Here is a 20,804-nt window from a genome sequence, read left to right as displayed (position 1 = left end):
GGCTTTTGTGTGGGGCAGACTCGGTTTTTGGATGCCAACACTCTCCCAGGCACTGGATTTTCAGCTTACTCAAATATCCTGTCAGACATTTGGTAGCATGAGACACCATTTGACTAAGAGACTTAATGCTGGACATGGAGCCGCTGACAAAAACAGCTGGCTGTGATGGCCAAACGGAGCTGTTGATGGCTGCAGACACAATGGAGTTTACCTTTTGTGAAACTTCCCTCTGAACTAGTGCTGTCAGCTGTTCAGCACTGTCACATTTTTCCTGTTGAACATCAAGAGCGAGAGCAAAGCTCCCAGAGAAGGAGTCTCCCACTTGTGTGTTTAGGTTCTTCAAAGATGTGGTTATATCAGCCTGAGATTCCCTCCTGTCAAAGCTCTCCTCGATTATTGGTCTCACAATTCTCAGGACAATCGTACAGAGCATCTGTACCACTTCTGTGCACAAGTCAGCCAGCATAGCTGTTGTGGCTGAGTCGGGAATCCCTGCAGCTAACATGTTCCATTGTACTGCAGAGAATCTTTCAAAATACTTGTTTACTATGGGCAAAAGAGCCCCGGGTGTGACAACGGTAGAGTTGTCCATCTTGGATCCAGATCGGTCCATTGCAGACAATTCTTGTTTCACAAGGTTGCTGTAATCGCTTCAGCTAGTTTGAAACGTACTGTAAATGTTCAGTAGAGTTTGAGTTCTGACTGTAGTTTCAGAGTGCGCTACTGAGATCATTGTCTGGAGTGTAAACGAAAATGCAGATTTTAAAGAACAGCTTATCATGGAGACGTTCGACTATATGACGTCAGGATCAAAGGCACTTCCTGTGTTCCTCTCCCTCCGACACATACGTCACAAAGACAATTCCTCTCTCTCTCTCTCTCTCTCTCTCTCTCTCTCTCTGTCACATACGCGCACGCGCACACACAGGCGCGCACACAGACGCGCGCATACGCACACAGACGTTGCGCGCTCTTACAGCTCATCCCACATGGATTAATGAACACATCAATCAAGTGCAAATAAGTGCCATTAAATGTTCAAACTGAATGAAAGCATTGCCCCATATGATCACTGATATATTATCCGTATCGATTTCTCCAAATAAAGTGTGAATTAAGGTGTGGTCGAGACGTTAGCAGTGTCTCTTAAGCCGACAGGTTCAGATGAAACAGTTGGGCAGTGCTGTCACGTCAGTATCTTAAGTTTCATTCATTTCATTACATGAGTTCAACGCGTCCTTTATTCACCGCCCCGGTCCGCGGACCGCCTGTGCGACCATGACGCACAGGGAGCAAGTGGAGACCACACACTGGAGCTGACCGGGTCATAAGAGCAGGTGCATGTCCAGTTTTCTATGTTGTAGAAAAGTAAAAAAAAAAAAAGCAGCCCAAAAAAGTTTATACAACGGAGCACAATCACTGCTCAAAATAGCCAGAGATGTAGTTGCCCAGATATTTCAAACTAGCCTAAATGCTGATGAAATTTGTGGGCTATTATACCTTGGCCAATGCCAGAAAGTAACTGTAACAGTGCAGGTAGAGATGCATTGTACCTCGAAATCTTAGTTCATGTACACTCATTTCTGTCTCTCATCCCACCCTCAGATTAACATCTAACAATGACTGGAGCTCTGGTCTGTCTGAACTGTATGTATGTCCTACAGGTAGTTACTAAGAACAAAATGCAAACTGTTGTTTCTAAGATAATTTATTTGTAATATTTAGGCTGCAAACCATTTTCACAACTACTGTCTTTACCTTCACTGACAGTGAGCTGACCATCCACTACTTTGGCCTCCTAACTTATGGATTACAATGGTTTTTAACTGTCTTTCAAATGAATTAATAAACAAATTAATTACATTTTAGAGTAAGTACGTTTTTAGATCCTTTTTTTATGTCTGAAAAATTTTTTTCCTCTTATTTTACATAAATAAGAAGAACATGAACTGCTGAAAAAATACAATAAATATTTGAAAAATATTACCTCTATTACCACATACCACCCGCTTTGAATCACTGCCTATCTTTGCCTGATGGCAAACTGTGGCTATGAATGGATGACAGACTGTGATATTAAAATGATAACTGCATTACGACTGGACTGTTGACACAAGGCAGGTTGGGCTCATGGATTCATGCTGACCCTACCATCTGCTGCCTCAGCAGAAATCCAGATTCATCAGACCAGGCTACATTTACCAGTCTTCATCTGTCCAGTGTTCATGATCCTGTGTCCACTGCAGTCTCAGGTTTCTGTTCTTGGATGACAGGAGAGGAACCTGACGTGGTCTTCTGCTGTTGTAGTTCATCCACCTCAGGATTTGCGTGTTGCGCATTCTGAGATGGTTTCTTGCTCACCACAGTTGTAAATAGTGGTTATTTGAGTTACCATAGCCTTTCAGGTCCAAACTATCTGGCCGTACTTCTCTCTCATCATCGAGGTGTTTCTGTCCACACAGCTGCTGCTCAGCGGATGGTTTTTGCATTTTGCTCCATTTTAAGTATAAACTCCAGAGAGTTTTGTGCATTAAAATCTAGATCAGCAGTTTCAGAAATACTCAGACCAACCTATCTGGCACCAACAATCATGACACAGTCAAAGTCACTGTGATCACATTTTTCCTCATTCTCATATCTGCAGGAGATCATGCACTGGACTGCTGCCACATGTTTGTCTGATTGAACAATTGCAGGAACAAGCAGGTATGCAGGTGTTCCTAATAAAGTGCTTGGTGAGTATGCTGTTTTCCTTAGTGTATACATGTCATCCACACAACAATACCTCCACTGCTGGTGATGTAGTGGTACTACAAATTATAAAATAAATCTAACAGAGAACAATCACTCCTCATTTTATGTTGAATCTAGAGGGTGTATGACTCCCTGCTTCATGCATATTAAATGTTGTGTAATTTATTGTATATATTTTTCATATGTCATGGCCATAAATGTGATGTGTGATTTTACCTTTTAGAATTTTTAATGTCACACTGAGCTGCTATATCACTGAAAGAAAGAAAACATTGAAATGAAAACATTTATAATGAAATCCAATGTCTATTTCAGCCAGAGCCACAGAGCTTAAATTGAATTAAAGATAGGAAGTGATGGAGTCTAGTAAGTGTGGTGGTAGTGGTGTAAGTGATGCTCTATACCACAAGAGGGGAGCAGAGTATTATTGTGTCGACTGAATTTGCTATCAACTGCCACAATACTAATAATCTACATTCCTTTTCTCCTTCACATCACTTGCTATTTTTGAATGACAAATGCAAGTCAAACTGCATCTCCATTAAAGAATCACAGTTTTATGAATCTGAGAGTAGATACTGGCTTTGGTGCCCCCAGTGTTAGTTGTATTAAAACACACTGTTGCAGGCAGTAATACAAGTTATAAAATCCTGTGCATCTCTTACAATAAACAGAGGATAAGCTGATATTGTGAAAACATAATGTTTCCTGTGTAATATGCAGCCCCTCTTATTAGTTCTCAAATTCAGTTGACACAATAATACTCTGCCGCCCTCATGTGGCATAGAGCATCACTTACACCACCTCCACACTTACTAGACTCCATCTGTTGTTGTTTCCATGGCAACAGTCTTGCGTTACCTGGTGCAGGTGAGAATGAGCTGAAGCAAACAACAGAGCAGAGGAGCGGCAGAGAGGAACGGACAGAACAAACATGAACAGTCTCGTCTCCAGGTAGGAGTCAGTACTTTTATGTTTCTAATTATAAAGGCAAGACAGTGACAGCTGGAGAGCTTTGGTAAGAACAGTAACAAGTTAGTTTATTCCCATCATGCTATAATGCAGGGTTAGGGTTAACACCAATACAACATATCCTCCTGACATTTTTTTTGGTTGATTTGTTCTAGCAGGGATGTCCAGGTGAAGAGCATGGAGCAGACAGTGAAACATGCTGAGAAGTACCTGGGTGAGATCTGCCACCTGCTGGGCTCCTACACCAGGAAGACAGCCAAGCTCAGAGACAAGGCGGACCTGCTGGTGGCTCAGCTCTTTGACTTCTCCAGCACAGAGGAGCGTGAAGTCCAGATCGGCCTGAAAAACCTGGCAGAAGATCTTGCTATGATTCAGGACTACAGGCAGGCGAAGGTCAGGGACCACTGTAGTTATCCATGCATCAGTGTACTCTATTTCAATCAAATTCTTATTCATCTGGTTGCTGTCATGATAAACACTACTGTTGCAGGTAGAAAGACTGGAGACAAGAGTCATTACTCCTCTAAAAGCCTATGGAGACATTGTCAAAAATAAAAGGGTGAGTTTGGATAAAGATACTGTATGTGCTACCAATATATCTCTCAAGAGGCTTTTTTCCCTGAAAAAACTATTTGAGTGTGGGTAAGATTATGTAGTACTATTCAAGCCTTAATTTCTTTGCCTTGATTCAAGCAAAATAGAACTTGCCTTTTATTAACTTACAATTTTATCTTATTTTGGGGTTTGATCTAGATACAAGAGACATATCTGTTACAAGACCTCCAGTATGCTTTGGTGCTTATTTTAACCTCTGTAGTTTCAAGATAAAAACATCTTATTCCAAGTTCCAAGTACTGTTTTGGCTTGCATGATGACAAATTAGCACTCGACACAAAGTTCAACGAAAGCTAATGGGAATGCTATTAGCTTTTCAAACTTTGTCCCAATCCATCAAGTAGATGTTGAGGTAATTTCACTAGATAAGTGAAAATTTAGGTCAGCTGGTGGCCCACAGGGAAAAGTCAGGGAATCACTAGTCACCATCTAGAGGCCATGAATATCTCTAAAAAAAATTTCATGACAATCTATCCTATAGTTGGAAAAACATTTTACCCAAAACCTAAAAGGTTGACCTCGTGGTGGCGGGAGAGGAAATGCCAGGAGATCACCATCAATATCTCTACAAAATTTCATGGTAATTCAATAGTTGATGATATATTTTAGTCTAGGCCAAAGTGGTGGATACAATGATTGATATTACCACAGCTAGAAACACAACATCAATAGTCACTTGACATGGTTTGCACTCATGTCTCTTGAAGACTAAAGGTTTAAAACCTGTTTGGGCAAGGCACTATCCCGTTATTGCTTGGTCTTTTAGGAATTCTGGTAGGTGGACATCCAGATTTATTTCAAGAAATCTTATAAAATGAAAATCGCTTACTGCACTGGCTGCCAAATTTGCTTGCCATGCTCTCTTTGACAGCTGTAATTCTTGGTACCTTGATAATTCAATCCTCAGTCTGTCTCTGCAGTTGAAATGTTGGAAGATGTGCTGCTTTTGTCCTCTGAAGACAGTGACCTCTGACTGGCCTTTGTTTGATGTGCTGCGTGAGATGACAAGTGTATCTACCACTCAGGCCGATCTGAAGAAGTTCAACACTGATCTAAACAGAGAGCTGAAGGAGCTGCAGAAACTGGAGAAAATCAGACTGAGGAACCCAGCAGATCGACAGAGCATTGTATCCTTCACATACAGACATTTGACTTTTCGTCCCCACCTATTCGTGAGAATTTTTTTTTATTGACACATTAAACCTCAATTAACTTCCAAAAGGTCAGTCAGTGCAAACTCATGCTGTTCTGCCAAACACTGTTCAAACTAAGAACTTTTTAAAAGAGACACTAAAGCTTCCAAAGATAATACATTTGTCTACCTGAAATGTGTCAAAATAATACACTAGTCATCTAGAATATTTCCATTTGATATTCCTTTTGGTGCAGTATCCCAACACTGCTGCCATTGTTTGATTATTTCCCTCCAAACTGTGCTTTTCCCCTCTGATATTAATATCCACATATTCTCTCCTCTCGCTCTCTGTCTATATTTGGAGCTTAATTGCACTCGAGGACTTTGGCAGGATAATGCCGTCATAGGCTCAGGTTGATTATGAAAATATCTGTTAGAGGCCAGTATGATGCAATCATCACATATATTAAAACTCAAATTTGATTTTTACATGTTCATACCTTTACATATTAACATAAGATAAATTACTCCTATGCATAGGTATCACATGTTTTACAGAATAACATTTAAGAATATTTTCTTGACAAGAACTTTCAGTCTCAGGTAATGTAAATGATTTTGTGATTATCTCATGAATATCATCATGTCACCAACCCTTGAAGCACTTCATGCAGACGGTGAGCTAAAGCTTTGTTACTGCATTTTATGTCAATTGATAGGCAGAAGTAAATGCTCAGAAAGCTTCCAACAATGCCCAGCGCAGCATCAGACAGCTCGAGGAGACCATCACAGACTTCCAGAGACAGAAACTGGAGGATATTAAAGTCAGTCTCACACACAGACACACACACACTGTACAAATACATCCACCGGCAGGTAGCTCATCAGTTTTTGAGTGACAGAAACCTTTGTTTTGTTTTATTTTGGCAGAGGATCTTCACAGACTTCATCACAGTGGAGATGCTCTTCCATGCTAAAGCGCTGGAGGTCTATACACACACATACCACAACCTGGAGGCAATGAACACTCAAAAGGATCTGGAGGTACTTTATGCTAGTGAAACATGGAGTCCGGTAACATTTGTTGTAACTCTAATGATAAACACTCATGTATGAATGTCACATTTTCAAACATGAATGAAATTGTGACAATGCTGAATAACAACTCTTGCTAACTGGGATGTATGCACTATCATTCATCAATAAACATTTCCATAATAACAGTTCTCCAGGGGATCTACTGATATTTAAAATTTAATGTATTAGACTAGACTCACTCCGAAAAAGGACAAGCTTCATGTCAGATGATAATGATTCTTTTAAAGGAAAGCTAAAATCTTGAAACTCTGCCTCTGTCTTGTTTTTGGAATAAGCATGGTGATGTCTCTTTGTCTCCATAGCTGTTTAGTGAACGGCTCAAAATGTCTGATCCCCTCGCTGGGCGTCTGGAAAGCCCACTGAGCAACCACTCTTCTACCCTCATGAGCAGCTTCCCTAATCATCCTGTGGCCTCCCCCAAAGGCCAAAGCCTCAGGTCAATGCTAGCTCCTACCATAGGCCAAAACAACAGACAACAACACAGCCAGTTCCCAGAAAAAGCGAGGAGGGTGAGCCCTAATATCTTTGTTACCATAGCGACAGAGTGAGTGTTTGTTAAGAATAAGGCAGACAAATTCAGTTACACTTTGGTCAATGAGACTGACAGTTCTCACCTTATTTCATTTGCAGCCTCGCAGCACCTTACAACGGCAGAGAGGCATAGAGGAGGAGGAAGAAGAGGATGAAGAAGAAGAAGAAGAAGAAGAGGAAGAAGAGGAGGAGTATGAATCAGAGATAGAGGAGGGTCAGCACAGCAGGCAATCTTATGCCGCTCAATATGCACAGATGCACAGATGGCAAAAGTAGCAGCTTGTGCGCAGAAACATAGACAGATGTAACTACCTGTACAAAGTGCTGTGGCTGTGTGGATATGAACATGGTGCTGATGTAGTTTTTTCTACGCTGAAATAGATATGCTGATGACTGTACAGCTTTCTCTGTCTTTCCATCAGCACCTTTTCATTATTGTTGTCGCTGAGGCGCAGTCTTTACAATATTAATAATGTAACACTGAACACACAGAAATTCGTCTCGTTCAGGAACATTATGATTGCTTTATTAGGTTTTTTTCTCTACTGGGAAGGAGTCAACTAAGCAGAAAAAACAAGATTTAAGAGGGATCAGTTTTATGTGATAAATTAGAGTCTTGCAAGTAAGAGATGATAATGCTGTGTTTCCTTTTTTTAATTAACTTCGAATTTTCAACTAAATTAAACAGTAATTATGGCATGCACAAAGGTTTGGCCCTTGTACTTGTACACACACTTTTGTTTTTAACTCATTAGGTCTTTATTGACTTTTTAGATCTTGTAAGGTAGGTCAAGAATTGTAAACTTTCAGATAAATCTGCAGGTCTAAGGGACAGAAAGACACAGCAAAACCCCCATATGAGTGCAAAGAAGCTGCAGGAAGGTTTAGCTGACACAGAAGAGGTGATGTGCCGTTCCACTGTGCAGCACTGATGCACAGACAGGGTCTGAATGGAAGAGTCAACAGAAGGAAACTTTTCCTGCTACTTCATCACAAAATTCTTTGTCTTAAGTATGCAAAACAACATCTGGACAACAACAACACTATTTCCTGTGCTGAGACTGGACATAAATTGTGAGGAGCGCAATCACCGAATAAGTATGTAATTATGTCTCAACTGCTAGTATTTATCATGAAAAAGGTATATGTGCCGAAATGTGGATATCTAGAACTTAAAACTGAAAGATTGAATCTTTGAGTTTTGCTTGAGGGCCTTCATTATTCCTTAGAACTGGTTTAACAGCATTTTGAAATACCCCACTTGCATGGTTGAGAAAGCAAACATCATATCCTTAGTGCAGTGAGTCTGGATCAGCCTTAATATATAAGAAACTCAATAAGAGAATTAGATGGTTAGTTTGACTGAGATCAGGAAACTGCAGCATTACCGGAGCTTTTAAGCAGGTTTTCAACTTGACTGGTGTAGTAGAAAAACAAACATGGTTTAGTGATACATTATATATCATAATGATTTAATTGTGATACATAAAAGATGCACCGAATATTGCTTTCTGTGTCCACAGTCCATTATTGGTTCATCACCAGGAGCTAATAAGCACAAATCAGACCAAACTCATATCAAACAGTTGTCAAGCTTCATCCCACTGGCCTACTTCTCAGGTGTGTTCAAAGATATCCAGTCTGCTCCACAGCATGAGCAGAGAAATATCTTTGTCACAACAGACAGCTGATTCTCCTGTTATCCTCCAGTTGTTCTGCTACAGCTGACAGAGGCTGGAAGGTGTACAAGTCTCGGAAGAGATAACAGATGGATCGTCAAGCGTGGATATGAGTTGTTCGGTTAGTAGTCTGCAGGGATTTATCTGTGAAGGATGCCTTGTTCAGATGTTTTGGTTTTTTCTTTTTCTAATATGCAGTAAATCAAACCTCTTGTGACTGACACCACATAAGAAAAGCAATGTTTATTTCTTTTTAGTTTTAGTTTCTTTCTCTGAATATTTACTACCATTATTTTAAAGATTAAACTGTGAAAATCACATTTTTTGGGGGGATTTTTAATGAAGTTACTCAAAATATGATCAGTATTGTCATATAAGGAAGTATGTTTAAGTATAATTGTATCAGTGTTCATGGCCAATACAGACCTGCGTTAATCTTCCCCCGACTTGGTGCTGTCATATACCTTCATGACTTCTCCTGCTATAGAAATGCAAAAGACACCCAGCTTCCCTTGTCATTGTCCCCATCTTTCACTCAGCTGGAGGTATGCATTGCTGCTGACACCTCTCAGTGTAGATGTCAAGGTGCTACCTAAAGCTCAACCTAGACAAGACTGAGCCCGAAGTCTTCTAGGCAAAAAGGTTCACTCACCAAGATCTGTCCATCATTATCATTATTGTGGTGGTGCCTACTCGGGCAGTGAGGAATCTTGGAGGGAACATGGGCGGTGAACTCTCCTCCTCAGCAAACACTCACCAGGGAGGAGGCCTCATCTAGGTGCTTGTCATCTCCCTCCAGGACATCAGCAGTTGCCTCCTTGCTACAGCTACTGTCTGCCAGCAGACCGCTCATCTGGTATTTATCCTTCATAAACCAGTCCTCCTCTCTGTTCACCAAAGTGACTCTTGTTAGCACTTATATCTCATTAAAAAGAAAATCTCTATGAACTTGTAATGTAGCACTGAACATGCTTTTAAAAGTTCATTCTCGGGCTTCAGAACAATGGTTTGACAAACATTTTATAGGTCAACCCTTAGTTTTTCAAGAGTTCAACAATATCTTGTAGTCTTCTGTCATGGTCATGTCATATCACTTCATTGCAACTAAACCCAATCCATTGAGGAAGACTGCAAGATGTGGTTGAAATCAGTGTGAAAAGTCCCTAAGTAGACCTCGGTTTAAGGTTTTTAAACACAATGAGCCAAACATGTCATATTCATCAGTGTTTAATTTTGTCTTGACAAAAAGCAGCCGTGCAAGAACTTTTGTAAAATAAAATAAAGTGTAAAATTGTCAAAAAAATCTAGATCAGAAAATATCAGATCAAACAAATAGTCAACATGCAATTAATGCCAATCAGGTTTTAACACTGTGCTATGGACATTTTTCAGTTAGTACCCCAAAACTATTGAAGTTTGATACCCAGCCCTAGTTGTGAGGTCATATGGATATGATTCCCAGTATCAATAGTAAATATGTGCACATGGACAATTCTGCAAATTATGGTTTACATCCATGTCAATGTTCTGGGCCGGTACAGGAAGTAGTGTGGCCTTGATGTAGCAAGGCAGAAAGTGCAGGTGTGAAGATGAAGGTGGAGGATGGCTGTGACTGTCATGACGGAAACTGAGTTTCACTTTCAATTTCAATTGTCCTTTCATCAAACATAACAGATATAAAAGAAGGAAATGAAAAAAATGTTGTATCAGATGTAAAAAGTAGAATACAGTCTTGGTTTTTTGCTAAATCATTTGTTGTCAGTGTATCTAGGATGGATAGGTTAAGTGTACGAACTGTAAATTTATGCGGACTCCGTTCAGTGTGATGGCTGACACGTCTAAACAAGTTTCAAGACCGCACGGAAAAGAACAGAAATGATGTCTATCAGGATAGGACGGCATGCTTTTGAAAAATATCAGCAAAATGTAAATAATTTAGCATTTTAGGAGCTAAGCCAGCAAGGGAGCTTGATTTCTTGCAAGTGAGAATCCATCCTGCCAGGTCTGAGCCATTCGGACCAATCAGTGCCCTGTGAAGGAGGAACTACCGGCAGCTATGGGTGTGTCTTAGGTGTGATGACAGCAAGAAGTGACTGTTTGTTAACCACGAGGACTGCTCCTAAAGAGGTTGGCATAGATGCTGCTATAGCATCAGTTATATTAGCACTAGAGAATATTTCTTTGTTGAAAGAAGAGCAAAACACGACACTGAAGGCTTCTCTTGATGGAGAACACTTTTTCACTCTTCTGGGAAAGATGCAAAATCTGATTGGTTGAAGTTAGCTCCTGATAGATGGTGACACCCAGATAAAAACATGATTCATGTTAAACCAAACAGCTTCACCATGTTTGTGATGGAAACTGTCTTGGTTGCTGCCACTGAAAATGTTGAACTAAGCCAGCAAACGTTAGCTTGTCCAAATCAAGCCAAGTTCAGCTCTGTTTGCACCAGTGTCAGCAGTGAACAATTAAAAGCTTAGTTTGCAACCATATTCATTTTCTATGGGATGCAACTGCATGTGATGAGCATCAAAAACCGACAGCTGTCGTTTTCTATGTAAAGTCCTGCACTCTGGCAGTGTCTTGACACAATGTGTTAATTCTCCGGAAAATTTCATCACACCAGATCAGCACTATTTGACTGCTACTTCTGTTAGCATGGTGCTTCTGATGCATGCTGCCCTCAATCAATGTAGCAGAGAGCAGGAGATAAAGAGTGTCAAAAAAAAAATTGGTACACGATTAAGCAGAGACAGCAAGCACTTTAAATCTTTATATGGGCCAAAATACAGAAAAAATGATTAGAGCTGCAGATTTCTTATGTTGATTATAAAATGTCACACAACAGTGAAAAATACCCTCCATAATTCCAGAGACCAAGGTATTGTCTTCAAATTACTAAAGGTAATTTAGTAACAGTGACATAAAATGTGTTTCATTACCATTAACCATTACCAAAAACGATGAATGCTACCTTTTTTCTACACACTTAAGTTTGCAGCTGTGCCCACATTTGCCTATGATGTCTGCTGAGCGTTGGAAAAAAAATAATTTAATTAAACAAGTTAATTATAAATAATCACCCCAACTGACAGCCAGATTTGTCAGCTTAGGAATGTTTAATATTCCATATCGTCAGAAGCTAAAACATTTGAACATAAAGGTGAACGGAGTACATTTCACTGAATGCACTTACAGAGCAATATCACTGGGCTGCATTGATCTGAAATGAGATTATACTGGAGACCAGATACACAGAGCAGGAATACTGGATATCAGAAGTACAGGTAGATAAAAGGACATCTGTGTGTGTTTGTGTGTGTGTGTGTGTGTGAAGCTGTCAGCCTGGTAGCACAATGAAACCTCAGTTCCTGTATCTGGTTAAATATAGCTGGGTTCTTCAGAGATTTAAAAAAAAAAAAAATTATTCACAGTATTTTTTCATCACATCCATGCATGTCATTGTAAGTCATCCATGGCACACTTCAAATGGCACTTGAAAAAAAAAAAATTTAAAAAGAAAGAAAGAAGAACCGGTTGTTTACTTTCATTGACACGGTAGGTATAAGGAAGAGTCGAGGATCAGACTCGAGGAATGTGTGTAGCCGGAGTGTGTGGGTTGCTGCTGTTTGTTTGAGTAAAAAGCTCCTTATCTCTAATGAGTTGAATCTTCTTTGGGCTGCATTTGTCTTTTATCAAGTGTTCGCACAATACCACAAATGCACCAGAGAAATACAGAAATAAATTCTGGTGTATGGAGATCACAAAACACTTAAAAACCCAGCTGAAATGACCTTAAATTATATATTTGCACAGAGAGAAGCACAAGAAACTTTACCCCCCCCCCCTCTCCTCTATTTTCCCTTTTTTTTCATAAGCAGACATAGAACAAACAAATACAAAAACAAATCATCTGGCACTGTGAACAGTTGGCATCTGTCAAATCATAAAATAAGAGAACAGTGGAAATGAACGACATAGTTTTGTCGACAGGCAACGTCTTCACAGAGGCAGCACAGTCAGGAGTCCCACGCTCACTCGCAGCAGTACAGTAGTAATATTAGTACCAGTCGGCGCTTGATTGAAGGTATAGTAGTAGTAAGTTAAGCAAGAGTCCACTCTCCCTGTTTGACTCAGTGTCTCCAGGAAACCATTCTCAAGTTTGATTGTTAACCAACCTATAAAGTGCTTTCAAAAAATAATCTCCTCCTCATCATAGTCATCCTCATCTATACAATAAATCAGTATATCAATTAGGGCAATGTTACAAGTAGGAAAGGAAAGAGAGGAAGGAATAAAAAGGGTCTATTCAGGCACGAGCAGAGAGCTCTTCTCTTTCTCCTCCTCTAGTCACTTCTCTCCACAGCTTTTCTTTTCATTTCAGATTTTTTTTTTTTTTACTTCTTGAAGGGAGTCAGTCTGCCAATGTTGTGCCAGAAGGTGGAGGTTTTGCGCTTGGGCTCAGCCAGCATGAAGACCTGCTGCTGGGGCAAAGCAGTGGGGAGGGAGGGGTGTTTCTGTCGCAGGAGGAAGTCGTAGTAGGGTCTGGTCACCGCTGAGGAGGAGAACAGAAAATATAATTGATAATGACCTTCTTATGAGATATCATGCAGAACTGAGAGTGGCTGACAGGAAGCACACTTATATATATATACACTATATATTTGATGTGTGTATTTATCAAGTGTCTCAGAGGCCTAAAATTCTCACAGTGATGAAGATTGTAAATTCTAAAAGTGGGAATTCAAAAAATAACTGAACCAATAAAGGTAAACTGCTATTAAAGGAAAAACAAAACAATGAGCAGGGAAGGAACCACCTGTGCTATTACAGCTCATATTTCCACAGCATTAATTCCATCACTTCAACAATGGAGTCATGTATTACTCCCCACTTTGCTGCTCAATTTCTTATTTTCTCTCTCAGATTAATTGTAATTACCTTGTTGTTCCTTTGTTAGCTGTTAAGCTATAACTTCAATAAAACTAAATACTTCCTGAAGATGTTTCATATTAAACACCTACTGATTATTTCCTTTGAGCTGATGGACTGCTTCAAATGTGAAATAAGTGTGGCGAAGTGTGAAGTCTCACTAATGGTAGCTAACTGTTATAGAGTTATATAAGACAACAGATGAACACAGAGGAACTGAGTTTGCATTAACAGCAAAAGCATTAGCAGTAATGAAAATAGAAACTGATCCAGGAACAAGGATGTACAAAACAATATAATGACTCTATTCATAATTAATTTAATTTACTTCTACTTTGCTGCTTTATTGGTATGCTGGTAAGCTTCTCACTATGTAACTCAACACTTCCTGCAGATGTCTCAGATTTAAAAGCCTAAGGGACGCATCATTTCCCATGAACTGCTGAAATGGTGTTGCTGGATAATCAGACTGAATTGTCGTTTTGTTTTTACTTCCTTATCCAGTTAGACATAGTGTTGATGTTAACTTTTTCTGTTTGATCCTGTCTATCTTGCTTTCAGATGACCGAGGAACTGCAAGGAACAATAAACTGACAATTGAAGAAAATGCATATGCAGATTTAAAAGTTGAAAATTGACTTTCAGCAATCTGTATAGTATTATTTACACTCGCTAATTGCCCACTGCCTCTTCTTTCCATTTTTTTCAGGTACAGCTAAGTCATTGATACTCAAAAATTTCTGCAAATGTTTCATATTAAAAGCCTACCAGAAAGGGGGATGACTATTTCTTTCGAGCTACTGGGGTGCTTTTAATGTGAAAACATCTGTACAGGGAGTTTTTGTGTGAAGAGTTTCATTGACAGTAGCTAAAATAGAAGCAGTGCTGATATTTATTCTTAAAGGAGTAGAAAGCGTGTGGAGGAATCTTCATAAATAACTCTGAAGGATGATGAGTATTTTTAGTCCCAGTCAAACCTGCACAGTGATTCTTAGTGGGGATTCTGAAATGCCTCAAGAATACAGGTCCTGGTGATTTCAGGAAAAAGTGCTGCTGTATGCATTATAGATTAGTGCTTACAATATATATAATACATAGTGAGGTAGCCCGTGTACAAGCCCAGAGAAAGGAAGACATCTTAAGACTATTATTACCCTGAGATTATATTCTGTGATAAAATAAAACAACATTTATGAACAATGAAAAGTCACTGACACAAACACTACACTGAGACTCAAGCACAGGTGCTTTGTGCCTCATGTGCAACAACTCAGCTCCATGCAATCCAGTTATTTCTCTGAACCCCAGGGTGCATACCTTTGGGTTTCCCAGCTGGATGGCTTTTGCAGGCATTCAGCATGGCCTGTTTCTTCTGGACCTCTGTGAGAGAGAAGCCTGAGAATAGAAAAATAAATAAAAGCTTTCTCAATAAACACAGTTATTCTTTCACAGGGAGACACGACAGAAAACTTGGCCACTGAAAGAATGGCAGACAGAAAGCTTCCAAAAGCAGCAGATTCAAAATGTCACATTTGGTTTTCTCTTATACATGAAATCGGCTGGAAATGTAGCATCTGTGTTGATTTGTCCAATTTCGATTGGACCATTGCTTATTATTGTTTATTGTTACTCTGCAAATATTGAAGCGCAACAGCAGGATACAGTTAGGTGACATGAATTATGGTGTTATGGTACTGCAGTCTATTTTATTGAACTTATATTAGTGATAGAATAGAAGTCATTGAAACTTCACAGGTGAAGTATAGAGTATCTTTGCATAAACTAGGAGTGACTCGATAGCCGAGTGGTTGGGCCACACACTGGCAATCTTCTACTCTTGCACGATTGGTTGCAGCATTCATTCCCCTGCTCATGATCCCTGCATTAACTGTGTCTCTTCCCTGTCCTACCCAATAAAGGCATTAAAATACCCCCAAAAAAGAACAGTGAAGTCCAACACTGACAAACAGCCACTTCAAATAATAACCTTTGAATTTACGTTTGAGTTAATTTAATATTGAAAACAACACATATACCGTACTTGTTGCCCTGTGGAAACACCAAATTTAAAATATGATATTTAACAAGTTAACTCACAAACCACAAGGGGTCGCTTGCGGACCATTGGTGGTCAGCTGACCACTCTTTGAGAAAGGCTGGTCTAAACTAAACCACAATGCTGTAACCTTTGACCTTTACCAAAGCTGAATCCAACACTTCAACCCAACAAGCATTGAATGGAAGAAAATGTCACCAGCATCCGTCCAAAACAAGATAAACACAAATTCCCCATAATTCCTCACAGCACAGTGAAGCAGCCAGGTAACACAAACCCAACGAATCAGGGCAGAAACCCGGCTGTGTGTAATGGAGGGAGCTGAGGTGGAATCACTGACATTCTGCTTGTCTACTCTTTGGATCAGCATCACAGAAACCCATTTACTGCTGGCAGCCCCACACTTCCTGACACACCGCCAAGTGAGGATATTAAAATATTAATGCAGATGTAGTGGAGGGAGAAGAAAGGAGGGTATAAATCACATTTATGGAAACAGCTCTGTGGTTTGCAGAGAAGGAGGCGAGACTGAGAGGTTACAGAGACAATGTCAGTTTACCAGAGGATCACAGGTTTGATTTCAGAAGACTATCAGCGTATTCTGATTAATCATAATTACCAGATCACTGGTAAGGAAGGACTTTAAAAACAGTTTCCTTTTGAGGTGAATGTGAAGCGTGCATATATCTGACCTGTCTCGCGATCATGTTGGACCTGCCTCCTCTCGTCAGCAAAGGCTCGGAGCCAGCGCTGTTTCTGCTCAGGCTTCTTGGCACACAGGAGGTGGACCTCATCGCCGGACAGCGATCGCAGCTTCAGGGCGTTCTTCACACTGATGTTGAAGTCCTTCTCCTTGCCGTCCTCTACATCTATTACTTCCATGTGGTCCATATCCATCCGTCCCTTGTAGTACAGCATGTCCCGACGCAGGAGGTCCTGCAATCATAAGAATGGAAAGTTCATCAAGAATCCTTTTGAATAGGATGAGAACTTAGTAATTAGTTGAACCAACAGGAGTCAGTGTGGTTAACTGATAAAGGTTTGATACCACAGGTATGAACAAACACAAAAATGTTTGTTCTTGGAGGAATTTACAATGATTAGAAAATTTACATTCTTCATTATTTTCTAAGAAGTTTGTTGCCAATGAAGATGTAGATGCAGCTACTGTTGATCAACTGCACATTAACAGAGGATGGTGGTAAATTCAGATTTTCAAGTCCATATCCTCATTTGGAGACAGCTGACTGAGATGACCTATTGTCTTGTTCCTGTACGAAATGGCAATTAGTCAGTCTCAATCAGTTAAGTGGTGTCACATCCCATCAAAGTTTGTTAGTAGGAGTAAAAGTGAAGGATTTTTACTTGAGTTTGAAAAATACAGGCCCAGTTCTAGTCAAGGTACATATCTGTTGTTTGAGTTTCCCATTACAATTGAATAAAAGACAACGCTTTGTGTGTATGCTGAGAATTGTGATCTATTGACTAAGATTACTTTGTATTTTCTATTTTTTTTCCAAATTAGCCATTTCTTTTGCACATATCAGCTCTAAAAAAAACAAGCACTGGAGAAATCCTGTGGAAGGAACACAGTGGTTTGGGTGTTTTCTTTGTGACCTATTTTTTCATACATTCTGGGAAGCTTGGCTGAACATCATACATTTTGGTTATGTTTTATTGGTATTTCTTTATCATTTTGTTTCATTTCCACTTAAAGGAAGTAATGTCTACTACTGACAGCAACACATTAGATTCAATTGTTAACCAATTCCAACTAATGGAAGGAGGTCGTCAGGCTGAGAACTATTTAGTTTTCCAAAAGGAAAACTCTCAGGGCAGCACAAATGCTGCACAGATATAAGGGGTCAAAATGTGTTATTACAATTAATTTACCATCCACAGTTACAGCTACTACAACTTCACTTTTGTCATCGCCGTTAGGATGATTCTTCCCACGTACAGTTATCAATAAAAAACAGTGTAAAATACAATTTACAATTTAAAATGCCCGGGCACCTTTTTGCAGTAAACCATCTGATGGTCGAAGAGGAAAAACATTCTCTGTTGACTCTTGGCCTGAGGCTGGGACAGCTTGGTCAACTCCCCTGAAAAGATGAGATCGGAGCTCCTGCTGAGGACGTCTTCACCCTGCAAACACACACAAAGACACACACACACATACAGTTACATTCTGCAATCGGTGAGAGACCATTTCAGAACAAAGAGACAACGATGCTTCACTCCGCACCTCCCAGTCCTCTATGGAGCTCTGCCACTGGGCAATCTTGTCAATATTCTCAAGGCGCCGTTTCCTCTCGTTGATCAGCCTCGCCACATTCTTCATGGCATTCAAGGCCGCCTCCACATCTTTGTAGTCTCTAAAGATCAGAGAGTGACATGATGTTTAAAGGGTAAGTCCAATGATATTCTATATATTTCTTATTCAATGAAAAGACTGAAACCGATTACGAATGTGTGTATCCAAAGCTTGATATCTTGATATCATCTTATTCCTCTGAGCCATGGAGCTCCACGGTCATGTTTAAAATACACACGCTAGTTTATTTTCATTTAATCCACATACACCATCCTGTTGCCCTAAAATAGTCACTAAATGTGGATTAATCCAACACTGAAAGTAGGCCCCAACAAACGCACCATTTGAGATGTTTGTTTAAAACTAGTGTCCAGCTGTTAAAGGAAATTACTGAGCCTTTTGTCAGCTGTTCTTAAAGCTTCACGTCTTCAGTAGGAAGAGTGCCACAGACAGGAAAGTACTGACTGAGAGTTTTGGTCTTATAGAGAATAACACCAGCTCTATGCTTTAATGAAGGTACTCCCAACCATTAAAGCAAAATCTGAGCCAGCACAACCATGACATTGAATGAATTTTCTGAAAAAAAGCGTGCGTGGTCACCTGTGCTGTGGGTTGGTGTATTTGAGCAGCTCAGCCAGCTGCAGTGGGTACTTGCAGATCTTCTGAACCGGAGTGAGCAGGAAGCCGTCCAAGGAAATGTCGATCATCTTCTGGAGCAGTCGGCAGGCCTCAAAGAAGAACACATACTTGTTGACTTTCATCAGCTTGGAGAGCTGGACGCAGGCGTTGGGGTGGTTGTTGCAATACTCTGAGTAGATCTGGAAATCTGTTTGCTGCACATGGAAGAAAACAAGAGAAAAGGTTAGAAGAGAGGGGAAGAGAACAGGTTGGGTAGAAAAGTATGCACTCACATTTCTGTACAGAAATTGTTCTCAACTTACACTCAGTTATTATTTTACAACAACAGTAACTAAAACAAATGTAGTTATGTTGAAGAGTGTTCCTATTATTTTTTCCACCCCATTCATATTAATGAGGCTAGGCTAAACAACTCACACAATCAAGCCCAAATGTCATGATATACGATATTATCACAAGTGTATTTTTTATCTTTCAGGTAAAAGTGATGCTGCCACTGGACAGCAGTTCGCTGTTTTATCTGTCACATGCTAAGGTTCAATATCCAGTAAGCAAAGCAGTGAAATGAGCAGGGCAGGCTGTGCAAAATAAAAAAAACAAACAAAAATAAACCCTCAATACTGTGAAAAATATTGCATATGCTGGGAAATATTATCATATATATTATCAAATATTGGCCAAAGCGTATTTCATATAGTACAACATAACTAAAGATACTACTGCTGAAATGCATGGGCTCTCTGCAAGTTCTCTGGATTCAAGCTGTTTTGACTTCTGTGACTCAGCATACATGCTCGAGGAAGCAGCAGCCGATCTCGCTGAGGTGCGGCTGCTCCTTGTTGAACTTCTTCTCCAGGCCTTTCAGGAACTTCCTCTGGAATCGGTAGATCTCTTCAATATTGCCGAAGATGGTGCGAAGCTGCTCTTCAGTGAACATGTCTGTCCTCTTGCGGCACTGCTTGATGTAACCCTTGGGGAAAGAGAAACAGGATCAGAACTTGCTGCAGACTCTCTGAGACTGGTAGTCATTATATAACTTGATTTATATAACTGGGTTTTCTAGCTCATAAAGATTGTCTGTGTTATTGTCAATTATGCAGATGTAATAAGGTGCTGTGTCTGATTCACCTTCTCAGGGAATCTGTACACAATCGGTTACATCAGAACCTTTTCAGATCAATGCAAACCCATAATGACATAATCTGGGTCATGGTTTAGGTTCTTTAATTACTGTTAGATGAGCTTGACGTAGACTTTTGAGCTGAATTATCTTACACCTTACACAGAAGCTGACACTTGTGTAAGTAATCATACACAATGAGGTGTCCCAACAGCATGGCATTCTGGTGACTGAATTACTTTTAGCATCATCAGAGTTTATAACAACTTTTAAAACCTAGATCAAGCTTGAGCAGTATTGTTCTGCAGTAGATAACCAGCTGTTCTCTGCTGAAACCCCTGTTAGTTATTTGGGATCTATCTTGGGGAGAGAGTCTGGTATAATAAGCTCTGGGAAAGGGACCAACAAAAGCAAGGTTGTGGCTGAAAGAAGCTTAAGAGTGTTGATCAAATCTCTTGTTTTCCATTGCTTTGACTACTGAGACTGTTTATGGTTTCAAGGTCAAACAAACTACAGATCTCACAGAACAAGTAAGTCTTGTGTTGGCAAACAGCAGTTCCAGCAGCTCCAGTGGTTACCAGTGGAAGACAGAGTCTCTCAACAATAACTCTGTTGTTATGAGTATCATCAACCACATTAAGCATCTCGAAGACCACTGCTCACTTGTGCTTGACAGGGTTTAATACCAACATGGATCTCTGCTCGTTTAGGTTCTTTAGGTTACCGTTGCACATTAAAATAAAAGGTCTAAATGTGTGGTATATGGGAAGCTTTGCTGAACAAGCCTGAATGCAGTTTTTATCTTTTTTTGGGGAATGTTTGGCTTGGTGATTTTAATCAAACCAATGTAATATATATTTATATCGTGTCATCTGGTTATCCAATCACCTCCTGCATCTTTGCATTCTTTACATTAATGACCACAACAGAAATAACTTTGGGATTTTAGCTTAACT

The 20,804-nt window shown here is 39.9% G+C and overlaps 2 protein-coding genes across 6 annotated transcripts in view; one reads left to right on the top strand and one right to left on the bottom strand.

Moving 5' to 3' along the window:
* Positions 1-1,637: 1,637 nt before the first annotated feature.
* Positions 1,638-9,853, top strand: LOC139625522 (CBY1-interacting BAR domain-containing protein 2-like). Its single transcript, XM_071485571.1, has 11 exons — positions 1,638-1,664; positions 2,645-2,735; positions 3,605-3,708; positions 3,882-4,119; positions 4,217-4,285; positions 5,367-5,468; positions 6,074-6,079; positions 6,196-6,300; positions 6,407-6,520; positions 6,877-7,083; positions 7,205-9,853. Exons 3-11 carry the CDS (start codon positions 3,689-3,691, stop codon positions 7,379-7,381), a joined length of 1,038 nt encoding a protein of 345 aa, XP_071341672.1. The 5' UTR covers positions 1,638-1,664; positions 2,645-2,735; positions 3,605-3,688; the 3' UTR covers positions 7,382-9,853.
* Positions 9,854-11,884: 2,031 nt separating this feature from the next.
* The window catches only part of arhgef4 (Rho guanine nucleotide exchange factor (GEF) 4), a 111,237-nt gene continuing 102,317 nt past the window's right edge, over positions 11,885-20,804 (bottom strand). For all 5 annotated transcript variants that reach the window (XM_071485556.1, XM_071485557.1, XM_071485558.1 and 2 more), the window contains 7 exons: positions 19,519-19,698; positions 18,690-18,922; positions 18,021-18,150; positions 17,789-17,920; positions 16,465-16,708; positions 15,034-15,111; positions 11,885-13,339 (listed from right to left, as the gene is read on the bottom strand). In XM_071485556.1, the coding sequence (XP_071341657.1) occupies positions 13,182-13,339; positions 15,034-15,111; positions 16,465-16,708; positions 17,789-17,920; positions 18,021-18,150; positions 18,690-18,922; positions 19,519-19,698 (1,155 nt within the window). In that variant the 3' untranslated portion in view covers positions 11,885-13,181. The remainder of the gene's footprint in view (positions 13,340-15,033; positions 15,112-16,464; positions 16,709-17,788; positions 17,921-18,020; positions 18,151-18,689; positions 18,923-19,518; positions 19,699-20,804) is intronic.

The sequence above is a fragment of the Trachinotus anak genome, unplaced genomic scaffold (genome assembly GCF_046630095.1).
Source record: "Trachinotus anak isolate AG129_WGS33_773 ecotype Australia unplaced genomic scaffold, CSIRO_AGI_Tana_v1 ptg000009l, whole genome shotgun sequence".
Classification (NCBI taxonomy): domain Eukaryota; kingdom Metazoa; phylum Chordata; class Actinopteri; order Carangiformes; family Carangidae; genus Trachinotus; species Trachinotus anak.
This window is presented reverse-complemented; position numbering and strand designations above follow the sequence as displayed.

Bases quoted from the DNA above. Each gene is read 5' to 3' on its own strand.
- LOC139625522 (XM_071485571.1), top strand. From the start codon at position 3,689: ATGAACAGTCTCGTCTCCAG. The intron at 4,120-4,216 runs GTCAGGGACCAC...CTACTGTTGCAG, and splicing joins AGGACTACAGGCAGGCGAAG to GTAGAAAGACTGGAGACAAG. The intron at 6,301-6,406 runs GTCAGTCTCACA...TTATTTTGGCAG, and splicing joins AGAAACTGGAGGATATTAAA to AGGATCTTCACAGACTTCAT.